The 18,665-nt window shown below is 38.6% G+C and overlaps 1 protein-coding gene across 1 annotated transcript; it reads left to right on the top strand.

The window, feature by feature from the left end:
* The first annotated feature begins 1,009 nt into the window (after positions 1 to 1,009).
* On the top strand, positions 1,010 to 14,696 carry LOC140528502 (keratin, type I cytoskeletal 20-like). Its single transcript, XM_072646385.1, has 8 exons — positions 1,010 to 1,461; positions 5,454 to 5,536; positions 7,162 to 7,318; positions 7,544 to 7,705; positions 7,795 to 7,920; positions 10,089 to 10,309; positions 11,420 to 11,457; positions 13,931 to 14,696. Exons 1-8 carry the CDS (start codon positions 1,075 to 1,077, stop codon positions 14,026 to 14,028), a joined length of 1,272 nt encoding a protein of 423 aa, XP_072502486.1. The 5' UTR covers positions 1,010 to 1,074; the 3' UTR covers positions 14,029 to 14,696.
* Positions 14,697 to 18,665: the final 3,969 nt, after the last annotated feature.

The raw sequence follows: 18,665 nt of genomic DNA, 5'->3' as shown, positions 1-18,665 counted from the left end.
AATCTTTCAGTCCTTTCAATAATTATCTGAGAAGATAAGCGGCTCAAGCATTGATTTGCTTGGGTAGAGAGTTTCTTCCCTGTGAGTTCCTGTATTAAGGAAATCGCAAGTTCAATCCAAAAATTTTAAATGTATATTAGACTATTGTGTTAATGACTTTCCTCTTGGCTGACATGCAAAAGGAGATAAGGGTCTTAATGGCAAGTGAGATGTGTTATACCAGAACTCTCTTTGGAGATTGCCTTCTTGTTTTGTTTTCTTGGGTTGTTTTTCTAAGGGGGCAGGATGAGTGGTGTTTTTTGTTTGGGGATATTTTGCCTTTATTTCCCCAGCACTTAGCACAGTGATTGGTTTCTAGAAAGCACTTAAAATTTTGTTAACTGACTGGAATGAAATACCAGGTGGGAGCAGAAATAGGGTATGTCAAACCTGTGATAGGTTTATGAAATGTTATATATGAATTATTCTTCTACATTTTTAAAATCCTAAATTGAGCTGAGAGAAATCTGGTCTATGATGGGAACAAGGGAGAGCAGGTGTTTTCTGTGCTTAAACCAACTTCCTAACTATTTTCTTAGGCAAGTAGAGCAAACTTTCTACTTCCTCTACCTATCTTTACACATGGGGGTCAAAACCTCATTTTTATAATATTCATAATGATCCACAACCATTTCACGTTCCATTTAGAGGTCTGGCTTTTTAAATCATAAACTATTCATGAGGATGGTAAATATGCCTTACTTGTACTGAAGAATGAAAACTCAGCCAAGGCAGGTGCAAGGGTCACATCATTCATTGAATGGTTTATGCCTGTTACCACTGTTTAAAAAAAAAATTTCTACCCTCACTCCCACCCCCAGAGGAAGCCTGCTTGTGGTCATCTCTGAGCCCTCTTATATTGCCAAATTCTGGATACCTGTAAAGAATGGATAAGTATGGATAACAGGAAGGTTGGGTGTCACCAGAGGCGGAGTCCATCCAGTTTATAAAAATCCCTATCTCCCAGGAGGCAGATTACACTCCACCACCTTTAGGTAGCCAGAGGATCCAGGTGTTCTGTCCTCAACTCCAGTCATGGATTTCTCTCGCAGAAGCTTCCACAGAAGCAGCAGCTCCTCTAGCCAGATCAGTGGGCCAGTAGTTAGAAAGGGTACTATGCAAAATATCTATGCCCCCAGCGTCTATGGTGGGGCTGGAGGTAAGGGTATCCGGATTTCAAGCACCAGCTATGTGACCAACTTTGGAGGTGGTCTCAGTGGAGACTTCTCTGTTGGCAATGAAAAAATCACAATGCAGAATCTCAATGATCGTCTAGCCAGCTACTTGGAAAAGGTGCGTTCTCTGGAGCAGTCCAACTCCCACCTGGAAATCCAGATTAGGCAATGGTATGAGAAGAACTCTCCCACCTTAAGCCGGGACTACAGTGCCTATTTCAAAACAATTGAAGATCTCCAAAATAAGGTAAGAGATGCTGGATGACTTTTTCTTTTTTCTTTCATTTTTTTTTCTTTTTGAGTCAACTAGGGTTGAGTTACTTGACCTAGGTCACACACAGTTATTAAGTGTCTGAGGCCAGATTGGAGCTCAGGTCCTCCTGACTCTAGGCCAGTACTCTATCCACTACACCACCTAGCTGCCCCTTGGGTGGCTTCTCAAGGCAAATCAGTTCCATGGGATTTCTCAGAAAGATAGATGGAGGGCAATAATGTTGGCCAGACAATAATCATAGATCTAGAACTAGAAAGAAACTCAGAGGCCATGTAATCCAACACCTTCATTTTAGAGAGGAGGAAACTGAGGCACAGAGGTGACTATGAAAGGTGGGAATTGAACCCAAGTCCTCTGACTCCTGAACCAGCATGCTTTACACTGTTCCATGCTCTCTCCAGAGTCATCTCTGATAATGATGATTTAAATTCCATCTATAATTATGTGTTTATTTTGGGAGTAAGTTCTTGCCTGGCTATAACTTCTCAGTCCTAAATGAGTAAGATAGTCCTCTCTCGTGGACTTAAATTTTGAGAAATATAATAGTAGCTGCCTCTTAATTGCCTTGTTCACAATACTTTCCTCCAATAATTTCAGAGGCTTCCTTCACTCTCAGAAACTTTACAGAAGAACACCAACATGTATTGAATACCTATACAAGTGACCAACATATTGCCCCAGATACGTATAGTGAGAATGCAATGAAACAGGATAGAAAATGGTTAGCCATGCTTGGAAGAAGACTCAATAATGCCTGAATTTATTTTAAGCCTATTATCCTATCCTAGCCACCACTGCTATTTTTTTTTTCCAGCAATACTACTTGGGAAGCAGTGACTCATAATGGATAGAGCCTGAGACCCAGGTTCAGATTCTACCTCACATACTTACTGGCCTTGTAAATATTAGCAAATCTTTGAACCTCTCTGAGCTAGTTTCCTCATCAGTAAAACAAGAAACTACCTACTTCACAGACTTATTGTGGGAGAAGGTACAAGATAAACTTGTTACTACTGTAAACCAACATTTCATTCTCTCTATTTCATATCTTCCCAATCTCTCATAAGGTTATAGCTTTAGATGGACCCTCCGAAGTCCTGTCTTCCAGCCTCATTTTTCAACCAACACTGAGGCACATTGAAGAGAACCTCCCCAAGGTTCCACAAGCAGCCTTCTAACATCAATCTTCTCATTCCTGAGCCAGTGTTCTTTCCACCTGTGATGTTTCTACCACAAAAGCTATTGTACACAGGAAAAGTGGGGCTCACTCTGTTATCAATTTCAAGCCTTAAATAGACTTTGGCCTTAAAGAAAGCTTATAGTTCTGGCAGGGAGCCTTTGCTCTTGGAACTCTCCATTAACAAATCAGAAAGTTTCTTTTCGTTATCTTTTCCTTTTTGATCCTTAAAGCAAAGGTTACTTATCTGTGAGTCCACTTCTCTGAAGATATATCTATCAACTAGTTAAATCACTTACAGAAAACTCCTGTGAGTGCCATGGTGGGGACTCATGACTCCTCCCACAGAAGGCAAATGGTATAATAATTTTTATCTCCTCTATCAGGTTATTCTCTCCACCCTACTTGTGAAGACATACCTTTATTAAAAACAATTAGAGCTTGGGGAACCATCCTTCTTGTCCATAACCTTCTTTTCATACAATTTTCTGAATGAATTTTGTAGATCATCCAAATATACAGGCTAACTCTGATCCTTACAGGAATTTTGGAAGATTAAATGAGATCCCATAAAGGGGACACAGCTCATAAACTGTAAAGCAATATGCCAATTGTAATTGCAATGGTTTTTTTTAGAAACCATTAACGTAGTTAGATATACAGAGACAGATTTGAAAGGGCTGTTCTCTAAGACTAATCCTAATTTGTGAGGAACATAAAAACTGCTGGTGGTGGTGGTAATATAAACAACAAAAAAGCACTGAATTTGGAGTCAGAAAACTTGGGTTCAAATCCTGGTTTGGACATGTACCAGGAATGTGACTTGGCAATTTAACATTTCCTTATTGTCCTTACCTATAAAATAAAGAGGTTGGGCTATGTGATATTTAAGGCACCTTTAAACCCTGGATCTATGAAACTCTAATCTATAAATGGGGGAGGGAAGGAAGAGTGAAAGTGAAACCAGGTGTTCTCTAAGGTCTCTCCTTCAGACTGTCATGCTATGAGAACTCTCTGAGCCTCTGTAAAATGGAGATCATGATTTACTTTGGAGAAGCAGTTTGGCCTCAAAGCCAATAAAACCTGTCTTCCAGTCCTACCTCTGACACATCCTGGCAGTGTAAAGTCACGTATCCTCCTAGTGCTCTAGGCAACTATATAAGATTCTGAGTTGAAAAGAAGGTACTAATATGCATTGGTAGAGGGAATTTCCAAGAAGTTTCATAGGCCTAGTCTCTATCCCTATCCCAAAATACATGTACTATCTAGTATTAGAGAAACTGAGAGGAATGAATAAGTTACTATTGAAGACACAGATAGATAGATAGACAGACAGACAGATAGAGAGACAGACAGATAGAAGGTGGGAGGGAGAGAAGAAAAGAGAGAGATAGAGAGATTGATTGATAATTATTGTTGTATTTTCTCCTTCATCCTCAAAGAGGACCACGACATCAGGAATGTGATGCCATGACTTGCAAATGAATTGAATTTAAAAGAGGGAGGGCTGTGCAGTCACCAGCCTCACTCTCTCCTCAGGACTCATCTGGATCCAGTGGCAAGATATACACCAGGATGACTGGAGATGGCCCCAGATGCAGTGGGAGACATTGGCCTTTTTAAGCTAAGGTCTTTCAGGGCCTCAGTTTGACTGAGACAACACCAGTTCAGTGATTAAGGCTAGTAAGAAAGGAGGCAAAGAATAACCTCTTTTACCTAGTCTAAAAAAAAACCAAAATCAGTCTGGAAGGGAAAGACCCTCAGGGTTTCTGGCCAAAAGAGAAACAATTTCTGTTTACATTCACTCTCAGATAATAGAAAAGTGGAGAGCAGTGATGAAGAGAAAGATACACATATGTATGTATGTATGTGTATATGTATCTATACAGTGTCTCCAAAGTCTTAGAGAAGTTTAATAGCTTAAAACTGTATATAATAGCACAGCATTAGAATACAATATAGTATGGCACCATAATCATGTCAGCTTTTGGGAGAAGGGGGGGTCTACACCAGTGACTTCATTAGTTTGTGGAAAGTACTTCTACTAGAGCAGTTCAACAATTCCTCTACAACACATGGTCTTAGAATTGCCAGTTGGGAGGTTCAGTTACTTATTTGTCCAAATCGCATTCGATAAATGCCTACTACATGCTGGGCACTATGTTAGGCACAGGGGTTATAGAAACAGGCCCATGGTCACACAGTTTGTGTCCTGGGTGAGATCTGAGCTAAGATATAGGTGAATCTAGGTAGGATCTAGGCCAAAGTGTGGTCCTTTGACCAAATCGCAACTTCACTGAACAAATTCCCTTAATAAATAGATTTGTTCTGTGAAACTTGGATTCAGTCAAAAGGCCAAGGACCTAGCAGGCCACATGTGGCCTTGAGGCTGCAAATTCCCCACCTCTCCTAGAAGATGAGGAAACTACCTCTCATAAGACAGGTTGACTCCTTCTCTACAATTGAAAAAGCCTAGAAAGGGGCCTAAAGCACTGAAAGGTAAGTAACTTGCCCAGGTTCACATAATCAATATGTGTCAGAGGCAGGGTTTGAACCCATGTCTTTCTACCTTTGAGGCTAACACTCTGTCTACTAGGCTACACTGCCTTTTAATAGTTTGGAGCATTTGGCATTTCCTTTCACTTCTTTTTTTTAAATGACTGCTATTATTATTGTCTCCAAAACAGATTTTAATTTGAGGTAATTCTATTTTAAAATAAATTTAGCTATTGGAAGTTTCTAATCAGTTGTTCATTTCTCTGTATTTCTCTATCAACCTTTCTTCCAGATTAAGGATTCCCGGCTGGCCAATGCCCGTTGTGTCCTGCAGCTTGATAACTCTAAACTGGCTGCGGAGGATTTCAGAATAAAGTAGGTCCAACCACAACTGTGAAACCTTGCTAAAGAATTCATTTTTTTTAAAGAGGCAATTGGGGTTAAGTGACTTGCCCAGAGTCACATAGATAATGTGTTTAGGCTGGATTTGAACTCAGGTCCTCTTGACTTAAGGTCCGGTGCTGTCTGGCACACCAACTATTAATTAATTTTCATTAAATAACTGAGTTCTTTGGGTTTGTGGGAAAATAGGAGTAGAGTCGGTTTTCTAGTTCCTCAAATTTTCATACAACTCTTTATCTGACAAGCAATCACTGAATCCGTGTTGGAAGTGACTTTAGACCTCATCTAGTCTAATCTCTCACCTACTACAAAAATCGCTCTGAGAGTATTCATGACAGGGAGTCATCCAGTTTGTACTCTCAGTGCCAGGGAACCCGCCATCTCAAAAGTCAAGCCATTTCCTTATTGGACAGCTCTAACCATTAGAAAATTCTTTTTTAGTTGAATTGAAAGGTACCTTCTTGTAATTTGTACCCATGAACCCCAGTATGGATTCAAAACCCAGCTCTGTCTCTGTAACCCTGATCAAATCACAACCTTGGAGCCTCATTTTTCTCACAGGGAAAATAGAGAAAATAATACTTGCTTCATAGAATTATGAGGAAAGATTTCTATGGACCTAAAAATATTTTCAAATCTGAACTACAAAAGTAGGAAGAATGAGGGCAAAAACTTGCTTAGTCATGTATGACTCTTCATGACCCCATTTGGGCAAAGATAATGGAGAGATCTGCCATGTTCTTCTCCAGCTCATTTGACAGATGAGGAACAGGTTGGATGATTTGAAAATAACATAATAGTAATGATAATAATGATTTGCAAAGCACCTAGTATGTGCCAGATAAAATAATAATAATGTATAAAGCATTTACTATGTGCCAAGTACTGTGCTAAGTACTTTACACTTGTCTCACTTAACACTCCAAAACCACACCCGGAGATGCCTGCTACTACTCTCTCCATTTTACAGATGAGGAAACTGAGGCAGATGAAGGTTAAGTGACTTGCCCAGGGTCTCAGACCTATGTGAGGCCTCATTTGAACTCAGATCTTCCTGACTTCAGGTCCAGCCCTCTATCCACTGTACCATACAGATAGATACTGGGCAGCTTCCAAAAAAAGAAAAAGACCTAATTACTTTACAGTCCTAACATAAAGACAATAGACAAAGAAGGAACAGACCTTTGCAGGACACTGTTTTTTTCAGAGCTTTAACTAGGACAAGGCAAGCAGATCTTTGTCCCAGGGTACCAAAAGTTCAAGGGTATTGAGAGCACTTGTACTCCTTCAGCAGATAGAAACCACTAAGCTCATCAGCAAAAATAATTAGTTAAAATAGGGAGCTAATATATGGCCTACTCCCTCCTCTCTAGCCTATGCCCACCTTCCTCCTTCCATAGCAATGACCTCACAATCTCCCAGGGTGTCCATGGGCCAATGTCCCTGTATTTCCTCCCATTTTGGGGTCCCTGAAGTCTGTCCTTAGCATCTCTCTTCACCATATTCTTCCCCTCTCCCCTTCCCCTTTGTCTTAGAAAAGGACAAGCTGCTTTCTCTATTTGCCATAACTGCTCACTACAGCTCTAATTACTTGCTAGGTATGAAACGGAGCATGGGATGAGATTGTCCGTGGAGGCTGATTTGCAGGGACTCCATAAAGTCTTTGATGATCTCACCCTACAGAAGACAGACCTAGAGATACAAATTGAGAGTCTGACTGAAGAATTGGCTTTCCTCAAAAAAGCCCATGAAGAGGTGAGAAAAACAGTCATCTCTTTAGCCCAGGGATCCTATGAGCCCTTCCAACAGAACTGTCACTCACCAGGAGATATGGGGATTGATCATGCTTCTCTTTCTCTCATTCTGATCCATTTTTAGTTTTCAGGCCAATGCAATAAGGCCACTGGTATCTTCTGAAGTTAGCTAGAAGTGTGAGAATGAACTTCAGAACTAAATTGATGGAGATGCTGTTTCTCTTAGGACATTGCTAACTTGCGAGGACAATTGGGTAAAACTGTCAACGTGGAAGTGGACGCTGCTCCCGGCCATGACCTTGCAACCATCATGAATGAAATGAGGCAGAAATATGAACTCATGGCACAGAAGAATCTTCAGGAAGCCAAAGAACAGTTTGAGAAAAGGGTGAGAAAGAAGACCACATTTTCAGATAGTCCCCAAATGAGGAAGCAGTTTAAATGACTACTTTTTTCTTTGTGCTTTTTGACTTTAAGATTGAAGATCTGCAAGTAGTGGTCCGAGTGAGCACCGATGAGATAAAGACCAATGAGGCCCAAGTGACCGAGCTGAGACGCAACTATCAGAATATAGAGATAGAGCTCCAGTCCCAGTACAGCATGGTAAAGTACATCTGACATCATATCATATAACATAACATAATCTGGCATGTACTAGTGACCTTTTTGTGTGGATTTAGTTCCAGACCTATTAAGTCCTTGATGTGAATAACTCCTAGTAGGGAAATTTCTTCCACCAATGCAGACTGGCAACTCCTCTGTAACTTAGAGAGTGAAAGTTGCCTGGCAGTTAAAAGACTTGTCTACCACTCAGTCACCCAGCTGATATGTGTAAGAGGTAGAATGTGAACCCAGATCTTTCTGACTCCAAGGCCAACTCTCTCTCCATTACACTGTTCTGGCTCTCAAAACCTTTTTATTTTGGAGGGGGGAAAGCAAGGCAATTGGAGTTAAGTTACTTGTCCAAGGTCACACAGAGAGTAGGTATGTCAGGTGTCTAAGGCTGGATTTGAACTCAGGTCCTCCTGACTCTTGGGCAGGTACTTTACTCACTTTGTTACCTAACTGCCCCTCATATCTTCTAATACACATACATATATACATACATATATATCTGCATATTCATATACACATATCTACATATGTCTACACACATATACATACATATTATATGTGTGTGTGTGTATATATATGCAGATTTAGACAATGCACCCCAATGTTCACATGGACTATTTGTGCCCAACCTGTGGTAGAACATTCTGAGCTCATATTGATCTGATCAGACACAGTTGGACACACTGTAACTTGAGTCTAACATGGTGATGTCATTTCAGTCCTCTCTGAGAATGGATAATGACTAACCAATATATACACATACATACATAATATAGAGTATATATAATGTATACTACATAGAGGTACATGTATGTGCATGTGTGTGTGCATGAGCACACTAATGTGATGATATACAATATATGACATATATCAAACTACATTATTGAGAACAATTCAACTTGATAACTTCATTAGTTCAGGAAACACCCAGTAGGGAAATTTCCTTTACTAAGGATGTATATCATAGATGTTCAATCATTTCTTAATTGTGTTCTATTCTTCATGACCCCATCTGGGGTTTTCTTGACAAAGATACTAGAGTAGTTAGTCATTTCCTGTTCCAGCGCATTTTTACAGATGAGGAAACTGAGGCAAACAGGGTTAAGTGACTTGCCTATGGTCACTTACCATATATCAGAGTCAGAACTCAACTCAGGTCTTCCTGACTCCAAAGCCCTCTAAACGCTATGTCACTCTATCTCTTAAGACACAATCATAGTATAATATAATATTGCTTATAGGTACAATGTCTCTAATGATTATTTTAGTGGTTTGTATTAGCATACTGCCCTGTATCTTTATATTTGTCCAATGGAAAGAGGGTTTTATTATATTAAGTTATTCTCATTATTTAAAATATTTATTTTAAAATTATTTGAATATTTATTTTAAAATTATTTTTAAAAATAATTAATAATTAATACTAGTACTGACAATTAAAATATTTTTTAAATTAAACTTTTTTAAAAAGTAAACTTCAAAAATCCTCATTTCATGAATCAAATCTTCTTAAATGAGTTCCTAACCTTTTTTTCATGTCATGGATCCTTTTGGAAGTCTGGTAAAACCTACAGACCCTGACATTTTGCCAGTTATGTCACAAACATCTGTAGATAGAAAGACTGCAATTATGTGTGATCTGGGAATGTGGCCATAACTACAGTAACTTCAAAGTAGTGATGAGGATAAATGGTATTTTGAGATATTTGCCCCAACTATAATGTGACATGAAAAGATTTGTAATTTCTGTTGACAACAAAATCACTCTTACTACAGCAGTTTGTTGTCTGCGTTCGTAAATGATGGAAGTCCTAAGTCTCATTTAGAGGTTAGTGAATATAAAGATGTATTTTCCCCCCATGGGAGTTCACAGACCCTCTGAAATCTATCCACGGAGCTCTACATAGATCCCACAGCTTGGAGGAAAATGTTTGCAAGAGTTAGAAGATATGGATTAGAATCCTAATAGGGTAATTATTAATTGTGTGACCAGGGGAATTAACTTTTTTTGGACCCAGTTTCCTCATCTGTAAAATGGAGACAATGATGCTTGCACGATCTGCTTTACCAGCTGATAGTGCGAAAAGTGTTTTGTCAACCTGAAAGTGGTGCGTGTGCTACTTGGATTAAATCGTGTATTTCTCCGTTAAATGTAGAAAGAGTCTTTAGAGCGCGCCCTGGAAGAGACTGAAGCCCGTTACGGTTCGAGGTTGGCTCAGATTCAAGCATTAATAAGCGCTATAGAGGCTCAGCTGATTCAAGTCCGATCTGACACAGAACGACAGAACGAGGAATACAACGTCCTTCTCGACATCAAGACCCGCCTGGAGATGGAGATTGCCACTTACCGCCGCCTCCTCGAGGGAGAGGATGTCAGGTGAGCCAACACCTTCGCAGTCAGCCCCCTGTATGGCCAAACCCATGATCTGGAAGAGGTTGTGCCTAGTGGGGTTGGGGGTGGGTGGGAAGAGAAGCCAGAACTGGACTCCCACTGACTTGCAGAGCTGTCCCAACCAGCACTAGAACTGTGATGTAGGTCTCTTAAGGTTCAGTTCTGAGGAAATCTGTGTATCTTTGAATAAAAGTGAATGTGAACCATTTTCAAGGAAACTATTGTAATATAAAAGCAAAAGAATTATTGAAAGGATTACTATTAAAACTAATAGTCTCTCTCTTCCGCTCCTTCACAGATCCCTGTTATGCTTTCTCTCTCCCTCTCTCACTTGCCTTCCTCTGCATTCCTCCCCCCTTTTTTCTTCCCCTTTCCCTTTCTCCCCCTTTCCCCTTTCCCATCTTTCCTCCTCCACTTCCCTCTCCCCTTACTCTCACCCTTTTCCACTCCCCTTCCATCTCCTCCTTCCCCCCTTTTCTTCTTTTATCTCTTCCCCCTTCCCATTCCCTTCTCCTCCTCCTCTTCTTTCATCTTTTTCTTCTCTCTCTCTCTCTCTCTCTCTCTCTCTCTCTCTCTCTCTCTCTCTCTCTCTCTCTCCTCTCTTCTTCACCCACACACGCAATTTAAAGTCTTGGAAAATGTTGCTACATATACATAATCTTAAACCAGGGATTCTGAACTTTTGAGGGGTGTCACAGACCCTTTTTGGCAGTGTAATGAAGTCGAAAAACTCCTCAGAATAAGGTTTTTAAGTTCATAAAATAAAATGCAAAAGATTATAAAGGAAACCAATTATACTGAAGAAGAAATGAGATTTATATTACTCATCCAAGTTCACACACCCCCGTGAAATCTGTGCCAAAGCCTATTAAGAATCTGTGGACCCCCAGTTCAGAACCCCTCTCTTAAAGAAGAGTCATGATTTTACCCCAATGACATGTCCTAGAGTGCAGAGTAAAATACGTTTGTAATGTTAAGATTAGTCAAGGGGAACATCATATGTGGATAGTCAAACGCCAAATATTGAATAGTGTGAGGATGCATTTATGTGATGATACTAAATTGTTTTTGTTTCTTTTTCTTTCCTCCAAAAAGAGTGGAGAATCTCTCGTTAGACATGATAGATGAAAACGGTAAGTATTCTACATTTTACTTTTTGCTCACATTGCCTGGAACATTGAATTCTAGAGCAAAAACTAGAGGAGGGCAGTTGGGGCTTTGGCCTGATCTAGGGTGGGGCAGGCTTCTTAGTCATGGTGGTCCTCTGATCTTCAGGACTTGTGCAACACTGTATCACGCCAGGGTCTAGCCCCTGTACGGAGGCCTGACTTTCTCTACCCCTATATTCCTTGCTTGCTGCATCTCTCACCTTGCTTCCTTCCATGAATTCAGGGGTGGAGTCAGAATTCATTTGATCTGTATCCAAACTCTCTAGGAGATGGTCCATCTCCTCTCTTAGTGCAATTACAAGGGATCAAAGAAACTATCCTCTGCGACACCCACCCCCACAAATGAATTTTCCCCAAGCACCAAAATTTCCAGTTATGGTTCTGGTGAACTTTTTATTCATGTAACTTACCAAGAGTCAGGAATCATGCAACTCAATGCTAAAACAGCCTGATTCAATGACTTCAGTATTAAAGCCTGACATTCCTGAAAATAATAGAAGGGATACTCCCACCACTCACCAATGGGTAAAATTTAACTTTCCTTAATAGGGGTTTGGAAGGGAGGAAATGGCTAAGTATGCATAAGAGCTTTCTGTGATTCTGGAAGGAAAGGATAAGGTTGGCATATGTATTTTATTCTGGTTAGCATTATAAACCTAAAGGGAGAGATGGTCTATGAAATTCAAGAGCCTGCTACATTTTCTGCCTTCATCTATAAGACTCTTTCATTAAAGTTTCATTCTGGGGCCTCATTGTGGCAGGCAGGCGACCTGAGATTCTCACAGGCTACACCAGTGCATTATAAGTTGTATCAGATCTCACCAACTGAAAAGGTTTAGACTAAAGCCCAGTGATAAACCAGGGGCTGAACACAATGTGGAAGGCCTAATCACCTAGATGGCTGTCAAGGTATGGATTTCTCAGGAACAGCAACTCCCTAAGACTGTCTCCTAAGGTATGGAAGACTACAATCTGCAATAGCAAATCTGCAATCTACAGAGCAAAAATAGCAATTTCCTTCCACACCAAGGAAAATGTCTGTCCTTAAAATATGTATGTCTTATTCTAATCCAGTGATTTGTGTGATAATTACCTGTATGTGGATGCAAGCACATATATATGTATGTTCATATATGTATATAGTGTGTATGTATATTTATGGATGGGTGGATATATATTATATGTCTACATGTGTCTATACATATGTGTGCATGCCAGTTATATACACATATTGTGTATATACACACATGTGAGCATGTCTGACATGTCATGTCTATGTATAAATATATATATATAGTCAAAACTCTTGCTACAGACATTGCATTTAATTTAAACACAACTATCTTTCCAATGCTTACTTGCCCAACATCAATAAGATATAAGTAAATAGATTAGACAGACTTGGGATTCCTTGCATTAATTAGTAAACAGATGGAAGGTTTGAGCATAGTCTTTATGTAGATGGGATGGTAATTAATTGAGTGGTACATTCAATTAGGTTTAGTTTCTTATTCAATTAGTGAAATGCTATTCTTTGTAGCAACTAATTAAGATCATATAATTATATGAATTAAGATCATATAAAACTAACTGGGTGAACTGGAATGGTAAATTAAAAGTTCTTTTACTCCTGTAAAAGAATTTGTTGTTGTTGAGTCATTTTAGTTGTGTCCAACTCTCCATGACCCTATTTGGGGTTTTCTTGGCAAAAATATTGGAACAGTTTGCCATTTCCTTCTCCAGCTTATTTTACAGATGAAGAAATTGAGGCAATTAGGGTTAAGTGACTTACCCAGGGTCACACAGCTAGTAAGTGTCTGAGGCAAGATTTGAACTCAGACAGATGAGTCTTCATTACTACAAGCCTGGTGTTTTATCCACTGTTGCTCCTAGCTGCCCAATCTTTTAAGGAAGTGCTTAAGTACAAAATAATGCTACCTTAAAGTTTCGTAGTAAGAGTTGGTGAGAAGAGGTATGACATAGTAGATAAAGGAACCGGCCTTGTAGTTAGATAGATTTGGGTTCAGGTCCCACTTCTGACAAATACTAAGTGATCTTGAGCAGCACACATAATCTGTTACTGTCCCAGGCAGCTGGCAAGGTGGAAAGAACTGAGTTTAAAGTCAAGTCGAGTTCAAAATCTTGCCTTACATGAAGAATTAATCTCCATGGTTAGTGAGGGTTCAATTCTTCAGTTTCCTTATGTCTAAAATGAGGGATTTGGAATAGATGGCCTCTGAGGTCCCTCCCAGATGTAGATCTATGATCTTAGCATGGTAAACTACAGATGAGTTGTCAATGATCTGCATTGGTGGAAGGAGCTTTGATAGTTAGAATTCCCCAACACTAATGAAAGAGAGACAGAGACAGAGAAATATGAATGGCAATATTTATATTCATGAATAAAAATTAAGTTTCATTTGTATCTCTCATCCAGAAGTAAAGAAAATCAGGAAGATTAAGACAGTTGTGGAAGAAGTAGTCGATGGCAAGGTTGTGTCATCTCAAGTCAGAGAAATAGAAGAAAGTGTATAACCAACTACACAAAGAAGGCGAGTTCAACAAGTCGGAAAAATTTGATCAAACTTGACAGCGTTCTATTAGGAAATTAGCTTTCAGAAAGCCTGATGGATGTTTTATGATAACAAGAGATAAGAAACTCATTAATCATACTCTTCTATGGGATTTTTTTCACTGCCCTCCAAATACCCTTCTTCACTCAGAACATTTGCAAGAATATTGCAAATAAACTGTTAGTACAATCAGTGAAAGGAAATTTAAAGCATCTTTGCTGCTTCCTTGACTGAAAGTTGTGGACCTTCTAACTATGAAAAAAGCTAATTTTATAGATACAAACATAAATAGAAGAGAAATCTCTCTTTAGTTTTTTTCCCCACAAAAGTACATGTAATGTTTTTCTGTAGTTTTGTTTCCTAGTCATGCCCATTTCTCCAATGATCTTACCAAATTCCAGAAGTCTGGATCTTTCTACCTTCTCTGAATTAAATTTCTATCCCTTGCCCCTCACCCACCTAACATGGCATATTCTTAAGGATTTGACTCATGGCACATACTTAGGTGACTGAAAGATGCAAAACACCTTATTTGGAATAAGCATCTAAGAAATTATCAAGGACCCTCGCCTCTCACAAAGTGAAATAATGACTTTCCTTATACTCTTGTCAATAAACCATGTGATTCAATGACTTGTGATTATTTTGTTTTGTGAACTGAGAATGTAAATATTCTTACCTTTACACATTTAACTTAGAGACAACTATCTTTTCAATGCTTAGAGGTAAATGGTATGACAAATAAATAGATTAGATGCACTGAGGATTCTTTGTACTACTCTTAAACAAAAGGAAGGTTTGAGCATGGTCATTTTGTAGATGGTATGGGAATTAACTAGATGGTGCATTTGTTCAGGTTTCAAAGATTAGTTGACATCCTTTTCTTTATAGTAGTTTCATGTGGATGTATGTTGATCCTCAGCTGAAATTAAACTGTTGTTACCAAATGTTGACCAGATATAACCTGGTGTTAGCATCTTCATTTACCATTCATTAGATACACACATTGACATCCTATACTTGTGAAGTTAATTCTTTGAATTTATATGTTAGACTTTACATTTATCTCTAATGGATTTCATAGTATTAGATTCAGCCCAATTCTCCAACTCAACTCTTTTTCACCAAAATAAAGATTTCTCTACAATTGTTTTAAATTGTGAAACCTTCAGTTTCCTCAGTGTTAACTTCCAGGGAATGTGGTCATATCTACACAGAGGTCTAAGAACTAGATGATAGAGTTTTAACCTCCAATATCCAACAAAGATAATTGGGAAAATGCAACTTCATTCATTTGCCCTTCCTGCCTCATCTATAAAATAAGAAACTTTGACCTTATTATTACTTAATATAGGTATATATAGCCATAGATTTTAGCAAAATTCTTTGAGATTCTTGAGAATAGGCAGCTTTACCATTCACTGTGGTTACTATTAAAATATGTGATAGTTTTATGTTAATTAATCCTCTTGGAATACAGATGGTCAGATCTATGTCTAGGCTCTGTGTGGGAATGGGAGAATTTTTCTTCCCCACTTTAGTTCTGAAAAGTTTAATGTTATACAGATCCCAGCAGAGTTGGAAAAGAAGAATGAAAGTCAAATAAATAATGTAATAAGTTGAGTGCCTGAATACTCACCATCTTTAAAATTAGAATACACATATGGCCACTTTGTCCTCAAAATGACTGATCAGTTTTTGTACCACATAGATAAATCCTGGGGTGATAATAAGACTGATTAATTTGCAATTTGATGACCTGGGTACAAATCCTGGTTTCTGAACCACTCATTGGCTATTGACCTTTAGCAAATTGTTTCACCTCAGTGAGACTCAAGGTCCATTGACCTTTCTACTGTTCTGTCAATATCATATTAACAACTTTCTCTAATTAGGATACCATTTGCTCTTAAGCAAATTTTTTTTAGTTAGCCAAAGATTATGTAAACTTTTGAAGGAAGCTGTGGATTCTCAAATTAAACTTACTGCTCCTCTCTGTAACTCCAACACAAGTCTTTCTTCCACTTAAAATTCCACCAGTCTATTGCAATATACATATAAGTCTAAAGTTGTCAAGTTGTCAGAAACAATTCTTTTCATCTCTCAAAGCTGTAAAAAAAAAAAGAGAGAGAGAGAGAGCTAATTGATTTCTATTATGCAAAAACAGTACTCAAGGAGGTTTCCACTGACATTTGCTTTTTGGTTGTAATGTGTGTCTGTTCACTGAACATAATGAGATTCAGAACAAATTTTCATCAAAATGTCTATGGTGTCAACTTTATTAAAGTTAAATGAGTCTGAAAGGACATTTTTCAACCACTAAGGATTAAGGAAAAGTAAGTTCAGTCAACTCCAATAACTTGAGAAGCAGAATGCAAAATGTTGGCCAGAATGTACTGTGTATGTAAATCTGCATATATACTTATGCCTCTTTTGTGTGTGCATATGCATGTATGCATGTACCTATACATATTTAGCAGAGTTGGGGCTGAAGTTTTGCATTTTCCTTTGAAAAGTACCTCAGATATTCAAAGTCAAATAGAACTATTATCTGAGTGATGTGGATATTGCTTCCAATGATGCAGGATTAAAGGTATGTATGCCTGATCATTTTGTGAATTCTTCCCCTTCCATAAGTGTTCCACAAGGGAATATGGTAAGAGTTTTCTATGTCTTTTCCTGATATCACAAGGATATCCCTGAGTCACAAAAGCAATACACCTGTGATCCTCTTGCTGTACATCCATCTTCTTCTTTAGTCATAAATTTCTTTGAAGACATGATATGTAATACATGATCCAATGATGGGGACACAATTGAGAATATTTCCAATGGGGAGAATCAAGGAAATTTTCACATAGGAGCTTTGAAGAAAGAGAAAGGCTTTGACAGCTTAGCAAAAGGAGGAAGTAGATTCTAAGAGTGGGAGATGGCTTAAACTCCACCAGCTTTTCTTGCCATGACTACTGGGGTAGGGAAAAGAAGGGAGAGTGGCCAAACTGAGCTGTCAAACCGAAAAGATAGAGAAGGACATATAATTTTTGGCCAGCAGGAAAACCTGAACACAAAGGAAGAAAATCCAGGGAACCAAAATGGTGAGCAGGACATAGAAGGCCGGATATGGCCAAAGTACCAGCCTCCTATGATAAGACTATGATTCCTCTGGGCAAGATTCGGGTCCCCAGAAGAAAAATGAAGTGCAAGAGGCTGGAGAAGTAGTCAGAGTGAATCATTCAAGAATGAAAAAGAAAATATTCAAAGGACCTTCATTCTGCAAAATGAAGTGAAGGCAAATTACTCTGAGTTCCTGAACTCTCAACTAATGTGGCTGTGATCTCTTAGGAGCTATGACAGAAACAACTTTGGGAAAGCTTCTAGCCAAGCTAAACATGAGAACTATGTCTTTTTTAATGGGAGGCCATAATCTGGAAGGAACTAAGTGTAGCCATAAAATCATTACTTTATTTGATTTGGTACAATAAACTGATGTATTTATTTAATTGATTCTATACCTATAAGCAAAAGCTCTATACATCAAGTGTGCTTGTCTACATGGCCAACTCCATTGTGCCTTGCTCCCTAACTAGAGCTCAGTGAAATACTGCCATTGTGAAGAGAAATGTTTCTGGTAAAATGGCACTTGAGAATTGTTCTGATTGAATGTTAGTTCATCCTTGTTCCTTCTGGCTGGATAAATCCACACTGACCACATCATTTAGACTAATGATTGAGTGTGCCACCATAAATGGGCAGAATTAGGGGACGGAATTCTACAATCATATGGGAGTCATGAAACTTGATGGGTATTTCCCCAGAATTCTCCGTAGTGCTGGATGGAGTATACAACCACCAGGGTGAAGACAGCTTTTTCCAGCACCTGATTCTTATTATAAATTATACATGGTTAGTAGCAAGCAATGCATTCTGCTGGTTAAAAATGTATGGAAGCAAGAGATGGCATATCAATTTAGGGATCAGCTAGCTGGTCTTATCTGGACTGTAGAGTAGGTAAAATGAGACTGTGAAAGCTATGGGAGTAAAAAGACAGGAAAAGGTTTGAGAGATGTTATGGACATATAATTGACAGACTTGGAGATTGCTTGGGTATAGGAATGAAAGGGAATATCAAAGATGACTTTTAGGTTTTGAAACTAAGTTATTAGAATGATGGTCTATGCAATTAATAGAAACTGGGAAGCTGAGAAGGACAAGGCAGTTTTGGAAAGAAAACAGAGTTCAGGTTTTGATTCAGTTGTAAACTCTTGATAGCAAGGACAATGTTTTACCTTTCTTTTTATCCCCAGAGCTTAGTACGTCTGACATGTGGTAAATATGTAATAAATGCTTGTTGACTTGAGTATTTCATCCTAACACAAACTTAAGTTACTTTAAAACATTCAATAGCTCACTTTGTTATCTTTGTGCACTATATATTCATTCATTCAAAAAATGTTTATTAAATACCTACTTACTGTATGCAATAAGCTATGCTAGTCTCTGGGACACAAGAGAAAGAAAATAGTCAATCATCAAGCATTTAGCTCTTTAAATCGATGAGGCATTGTCTTAAATGCTGAAAAATTTTTTAAAAAGCAAAAA

The sequence above is a fragment of the Notamacropus eugenii genome, chromosome 2 (genome assembly GCF_028372415.1).
Source record: "Notamacropus eugenii isolate mMacEug1 chromosome 2, mMacEug1.pri_v2, whole genome shotgun sequence".
Taxonomy (NCBI): domain Eukaryota; kingdom Metazoa; phylum Chordata; class Mammalia; order Diprotodontia; family Macropodidae; genus Notamacropus; species Notamacropus eugenii.
Note: the sequence above shows the minus strand (reverse complement) of the source record. Positions and strands in the feature narration are given on the sequence as shown.

What these genes read in the sequence shown, in the direction of transcription:
- LOC140528502 (XM_072646385.1), top strand. Translation starts at nt 1,075, where the DNA reads ATGGATTTCTCTCGCAGAAGCTTCCACAGAAGCAGCAGCTCCTCTAGC. An exon ending in TTGAAGATCTCCAAAATAAG is followed by an intron (nt 1,462 to 5,453) that starts GTAAGAGATGCT and finishes CCTTTCTTCCAG; the next exon opens with ATTAAGGATTCCCGGCTGGC. An exon ending in GCGGAGGATTTCAGAATAAA is followed by an intron (nt 5,537 to 7,161) that starts GTAGGTCCAACC and finishes ATTACTTGCTAG; the next exon opens with GTATGAAACGGAGCATGGGA.